Genomic DNA, 6749 nt, shown 5'->3' with positions numbered 1-6749 from the left:
TGGTACTAGGTGCTTGACCGAATGCTTGGCTATGCCCCATTATACTTACAATGCAAGCACTTATGGGGGATAGACTCATTGACTTTTTAATAATAATAATAATATATTATTATTATTGTTATTATTATTATCACACACCCACCCACTCATACACTTTATTTGAGGCTATCTTGGGGCACTCGCCTTGCCTCTAGCCCCCTTGGGAATCGAACGAGGCCGCCACTTAGGAAGGTAGGCAGCTCTACCACGGGGTTAGTGCGGCTTCCTCGTAGACTCATTCACATTAACAGGGCAAGTAACAAACAACTCTTTTCACGTTGACTCTACGTCACATGAAGAAGCCATGCCCTCCACGGGTTAGATGCGTTGATGTAGACATGCTGGTGGGCTACGATGGTGGCCTTACATGGAGGTGAGAGCGTGTCAAAGGAAGACGTCAAGGGACACTATGTAAGTTCAAATGCTCTAGAATACCCTTCTTTCCATCACCGCTATAACTCCTTGCGGGTCGCTTTTTTCAACTTTGACTTCAACATTTCTTTAAGTTTCCGACAAAAGTTAGGAGACCATTCTTACGCTCTTGCTTGGGTCAAAGACGTCTCTAGAAGGGATGACTTGAATAACTCTCTCAGCTCCGGGCGGTATCTATATAACATGAGTAGGCAGCAGAGCCTATGAAAAGCATTTCCTCAAGACGTCTTCGGGAGAGACTAGCTAGAAAATATGGATTTGAAGCGAAAGAGCTCTGTCTTGAGTACAATCAAGCGTATAATCTGCTTATTTGCCCTGCTGCACTGCTTTGGAGCTGTGTGTAAGTAATTTATCTTCGGTTTGTAGTTGCATGCGCCATTGTTTTTAACTTTCATAGGCTTAAGGCTTTTGTGCTAGACGTTGTTGCTGTTGATGCCTTTCCCTCCCCTGTCACTCGACTTTCATAAATGTGATTGCTATCGATAGCTTTCTTAGAGTAGTGTCTGTATATTGAAAGTTAGACTGGACGCACTAGACATCTAGTTCTTGTTGAAGTATTAGACGTATTAATGCTGTCATGCCAATGACGAGACTTTTTGGGCCTTTCTCTCGTGAATCGAATACAGGTGCCGCTGATCGCCTCGTGTTCTGCCACTACATGATGTGGGCACCATTGTATAACGATACTGTAGAAGGATTCCAAGAGGAGATCCTACTTGCTCAGAGTTATGGAATCGATGCCTTTGCCCTCGAAACCATGCTCTGGTCTCAGGAGTACCAAACCCGAGCCCAGAATATCTACGACGCTGCCAAGGAGCTCGGGACAGGTTTTCAACTCTTCTTCTCGGCTGACTTGGATACGGGAACAAATCTATCGGTTGCCGATCTGCAAAGCATGATAACGACTTTCCAAGGGCATCCCAATCAATTGCAATACCAAGGAAAACAATTGCTCACAACCTTTGCCGGCCAAGTGCAAGGGCTGGGCTTCTGGACTCAAGTGCTGCAGCCATTTAACGGTACCATCTTCTTCGTACCCTTCTTCCCTACCGACGGCACGGAATTTAGCGTCGCCAGCGTGATCAGCAATTACAGCTCAATACTGAGCGGCCTTTTCGCCTGGGATACATCTGCGTGGCCATATGTAAACGGCGATTACAATACGCCGTCAGACAGCAACGACCAGGCGTATCTTGCTGCGTGCGCGCAAGCGAATATTACATACATGGCGAGCGTGAGCCCCTGGTTCTTCACGCACACGAGCACTTCAAATCAAGTGAAAGGCAACTACGAAGGGGCGGGGCTATGGATGACGAGGTGGGCGCAACTGGTGGCCTCGAGCGTGCAACTGGTGGAGATAATATCTTGGAACGACTGGGCAGAGAGGCATTACGTGACGCCGGTGGGAAGCAGCTGGGGGCCAGTGGAGACGGACTGGAACGACACGGGCTATCCTCACCAAGCATTTCTGGAGCTAGGCTCGCACTACGTGGAATGGTTCAAGAGCGGAGTAGAGCCGACGGCGACGAAGGATGAGCTCTACATGGTGTACTACAAGCACAGCAAGGAAGCAGTGGCGAGCGACGATACGGTGGGGGTAGTGGAGAATGCGCAGTATTTGGATGACAAGCTCTACGTGACAGGGAAGCTCACAGCGGCAGCTACGATCACTCTGGAGTCGGGAGGGAAGACGCAGAGCTTCGAAAACGTTGGGCCTGGCATTGCAACGGTGAGCATGGCGTTCAACGAAGGGATCCAGCAAGCTTCCTTGAGCCGTAACAATGTGTCTCTCCTGTCCGTTAAGGGTGCCCTTCCTATCTCTAACAACATCACCACCTATGACTTCAACGCCTACACCACGTTTGCCTCATCCTAGCATCACTCCCTTCCGAGAAGCCTTCCGAGTGGTAGGGTGCCTGCCTACCAGGGGTGACAACCTACGTGGTAGGGCGCCTGCCTACCAAGGCGACAACCTCCCTTCGAGCCCCTCGATAGGGCCAAATGGGTGGGTGAGTCGGTTTTTTTTTTTTAAATGCATCACTCCTTCCTCATGAGAGGGTCATCTATATACTTTACATCATATTTCTCAATCAATTTACTAGGTGATTCACAAGGGGCCAGCCCAATCTTCTTCTCACATATTTACATATTTACTAAGTAAAGGGGTCACTCTTGTGCATCCCTAACTTTTTACTAGTGTAAAGGGTTGCACCTATTGATTTTTTTACACTTTTAAATATGCAAAGGCATCCCATGAATAACCATAGGGAGAATATCATTTTTTACAAAAAAAAAAGAGGAAAAAAATTCTTGGTGGAAGACCTAAATACCCAATACCAAAAGCATTGGTGGCCGGCCACTACGTCTATGCCACATGTTGACTAACTCAATGTTTTATAAGAGCTTGACCTGGAAGAATATTTTTCTCAACTTTTTGTAAAAACTTGCCACATGTCTCTGCCACATGTTGACTAACTCAATGTTTTATAAGAGCTTGACATGGAAGAATATTTTTCTCAACTTTTTGTAAAAACTTGCCACATGTCTCTCGTATCCTTCATGGCTGACCTTCCCATCTCCAACCAACAAATCACTACCTATGACTTTAACGCCTACACCACATTTGCCTAGTCCTAACATTACTCCCAAGGAAATCTTATATGTCATATTATATTTCTCAATCCATTTATTAGGGTAAAGGGGTCACTCCCATAACTTTTTGGCCCTACAAGCATCCTAAGGGACAATCTTGTTTAGTGAATAAGTCCAAGATTGAAAAGTTAGTACATTTGGCCAAGTTAACCACTTTAAATCTTGGTTTAGTGGTTGTTTAGGGCTTTCTTTTGTGTTGTTTGGGTCAAGTTTTTATCCTTTTATGGAGATCCTTATAAGTGCTTTTGTCTTTCGTTAGGTATTTTTCTCTAGAGATGGCTGCTCTCTTTGTCTCTTACTACCCCCCTTTGGTCAAGTTGACCATGTTAACAAGTGGTTAGTGATACCTGATTATGTCATTGTATTGAGTTTTAAGTTTAAGTTTTTGTCTCTTTGAGAGGGTCTTAAGTGTCAATTTGTGTGGGTTAAGTTTTTGGCCTTACATGAGGCGTAGTGAATTGTTTTGTCTTTTAGTTTGTATGACACCACCTTTACTAAATGCAAATGATATTATTTAAATGAGGGTCTCTTTCCAACATGGCCAAGTTGTAGTCATATTTAATCGTCCATATTCCCCTCTTTCACATCTTTATTTCCTCTCTTTCTCATCTACATTTTCCCATATTCAATCACCTTCACTTGGATTTACTCTTTCCTTTTCATTGAATTTACACCTTCGTTTGCCTTTTACAAGTTATTGAAAATATTTCTCGAGCAACTATTTACAGGTATGCCTACAATAACATTCTATGGCCTTAGTGGAATTTCCATGTTTTTAATATATTAAGGAGTTGCCCATATTGATTTTTTAACTCTTTTAAAAATGTAAACGCATCCCATGAATAACCATAGAAGGAGAATATTAATTTTTCAAAGGAAGAATAGCTTAGTGGAAAGCCTGAGTACCCAATACCAAAAGGCATTGGTGGGCGAGTACTTTGCCACTTGTTGACTAACTCAACCTCATATAAGAGCTTGACACATGAGCATATTTTACCTTTGGCATGCCTCTCTATAATTTGGAGATCTTCCCATGGAGAGGGGGTGCTCTTGATATTTCAGAGAAATGTGTCTCTTTACTAGCCCTTTTACCCTATATGTCTCAGGTAGAGTTCTTGATGAGAGATTACCTCTATTTATGAGGTGCAAGTGGAGCCTTCCTTCATTACAGAGGGTGAGGCCTCCCTCATGCAAGATATCATGTTGAATCCACCCCTCGGTGTCTCTTGTGGGTTAGAGTGAGCCGTACATTTAGCTAACAAATAACTTCCTGGGAGTGCCTCCTTGAAAAGCGCACATTCTTAGGCATAGTAAGCAAAACCCATACTTATAGCACAAGCAATAAATCTAATTTGTTGATAGCTCCCATGTGTGGAATTCAACATATTTTTACATAATTTTTTATATTATATATATGAAGCCTAAATTCACAACTACAAGTCTAGGTAGAAAATTATCGTTCTACATTATTAAGTGTCAATTTCATGCCACCATTTAAATGTCATGTGCCATTTTTTGGACATGGTAACCAAAAGTGCCATATATTTTTGCCATTCTTTATGTATGAAATGGCACCAAAATTTGTTGAAGTCGCAAGACATTTCACTTCATGAAAGAAATGGTCAATATATGACATGAAACTTGTCATTTATTATGTTTGAAATGGCCAAAAGTGATATACAAGTTGCCATTTTTCAAGTTAAAAATGACAAAAAAAGTGACATATAAGTTCATGTCTCTTATGTTATAAATGGAAAAAAATGAAAACATGGTTGCATATCTTATGTTGTAACTATTAAAAGTTTCCTTTATGAGATTTTAGATGGCAAAAAAGTTTTATTAAGGCTGCCATTTCTTATGCTGTAAATGGCATAAAAGTGATTTTAAAATTTCCATTTATGAGACTTTAAATGGGAAAAAAGTGACATTCAAGTTCTCGTTTATTATATTAAAATTTGGCAAAACATTAACATCGAAGTGGGATATTAATTAGGTTCTATATGGCTAAAACATTACATTAAAGTTGTCATTTTACACATTCTAAGTAGAAAAAAACAAAGTAACAGACGTTGCCATATCTTAGCAGCTACAAATGTTAAAAGGTGACATTAAGGTTGAAATGGTTGAAATTACGATAAGTTAATATTAGCTTAGGTTGCTTATCTTTGGTGCATCAAAGAAATTATTAGAATATAAAATTCTCTACTTTTCTTGTATATTATAATATTACTACACGATGATAAAAAAACTATTCTTCAATAATGAAATATATTAGTGATACATGAAGGGTCATTATTTTCTTGGGTGTAGCCATTTCTGGTGAGGTTCAGGGAATTTTTGGTATATAGGCATCTTGCATCACCCATAGCTTATGCATTGCTCAACGGAATTCAACAAACTTTGTCTTCACGTTGTAGTACACATTCCAAAATTGAACATGAAACCAAAAAATTATGGAATAACGATTTGGAATGAGACCGTTAAAGCATTACTAGTGCTCAATTGCATGTGAAGCATGTGTCCTGAAGACTATAGGATATAGTAATTTATTTAAAAACATCAAAAGTTTATTCTATATATACATGCAACCAAGTAATCATTCAAAAGTACACTACGTGAGCTGCTCCTCAACCCAAGGACACACCTAAAAAAGAACATTAGGTATGGGTTCATGGGCCTCCAATGTTGTGCTAAAGTGATGAACACCCATTTGAGGGGATGCTCCATAACATTTCTTTTATTTGTTGAAAACCAAAACCAATTGAAAATTTGGAATCCAAACTAGTGGGACTACTGCATCGTGGTCTTACACTACTACACACAGGTCTTATTCCAATGGTTAAGCACCGACATTTAGCACACATAGGATGCTAATCGTCGGTATGCAAAGCGGGCTTAAAAAGTGTCGCTATATAGCGACACTTTTATAAACGTCGCTATATAGCGACACTTGCCAGACTTATATAAGGGCATTATATAGCAACGTTTTACATAGTGTTTTTCCCCATACCAACCTTTAAAGACAGCTTTACCCAAGTTTGAAGCTCATATATTCATGTCCATGTTTGAGACTTGGCTTCATCTTGAGCGCCAAACAAGTCTATCTCCAACTCTAGTGTGCCAAATAAGTCTATCTCCAACTCTATACTAAGTTGATGTTCTATATCATCATCGTACTTTGGCATTGTACATTCACCATAGACTTGATCATCTTCTTCAATAAAGTCGGGTGATTCTTGATGATCGTCATCTTCTTCCTCAATATCGTGATCTCCATCTTCCTCCCATATGATGTCATTATGCACATCAATTGGATCCAGCATTGGTAGTGGCATCACCATATCCACATCTCTATCTTCAAAATTTTGCTTACTTTGTGGTGCAACTTGGATCACGTACCACCATCTTGGATCAGAATGATCCAAATGAAAAACCACTGATATTGAAGATGGGTGCCAAATGCCATCAATTATATGAAACTATGCTTAAGTACATGTACCAATTGATATTTAAAACCCAAAATTCAATTAATTAAATCATTACTATGCACCTGCTCACAATGCTCGGGAAGAACAAAGACTGTCGTAAATAGTTCTAAACCATTTTACATCAAGAATGAAAATACT

The 6749-nt window shown here is 40.3% G+C and overlaps 1 protein-coding gene across 1 annotated transcript; it reads left to right on the top strand.

The window, feature by feature from the left end:
- Nucleotides 1-687: 687 nt before the first annotated feature.
- LOC147904734 (glucan endo-1,3-alpha-glucosidase agn1-like) lies at nt 688-2454 on the top strand. Its single transcript, XM_087397437.1, has 2 exons — nt 688-811; nt 1098-2454. The coding sequence occupies exons 1-2, from the start codon at nt 724-726 to the stop codon at nt 2345-2347; spliced, it is 1338 nt and encodes a 445-aa protein (XP_087253563.1). The 5' UTR covers nt 688-723; the 3' UTR covers nt 2348-2454.
- Nucleotides 2455-6749: the final 4295 nt, after the last annotated feature.

This window comes from Dipteris shenzhenensis, chromosome 2 (assembly GCF_047967505.1).
Source record: "Dipteris shenzhenensis isolate YYH24624 ecotype China chromosome 2, Dip_SZ_1.0, whole genome shotgun sequence".
In the NCBI taxonomy this organism is placed as follows: Eukaryota; Viridiplantae; Streptophyta; class Polypodiopsida; order Gleicheniales; family Dipteridaceae; genus Dipteris; species Dipteris shenzhenensis.
Note: the sequence above shows the minus strand (reverse complement) of the source record. Positions and strands in the feature narration are given on the sequence as shown.

Bases quoted from the DNA above. Each gene is read 5' to 3' on its own strand.
- LOC147904734 (XM_087397437.1), top strand. From the start codon at position 724: ATGGATTTGAAGCGAAAGAGCTCTGTCTTGAGTACAATCAAGCGTATA. The intron at 812-1,097 runs GTAAGTAATTTA...AATCGAATACAG, and splicing joins GCACTGCTTTGGAGCTGTGT to GTGCCGCTGATCGCCTCGTG.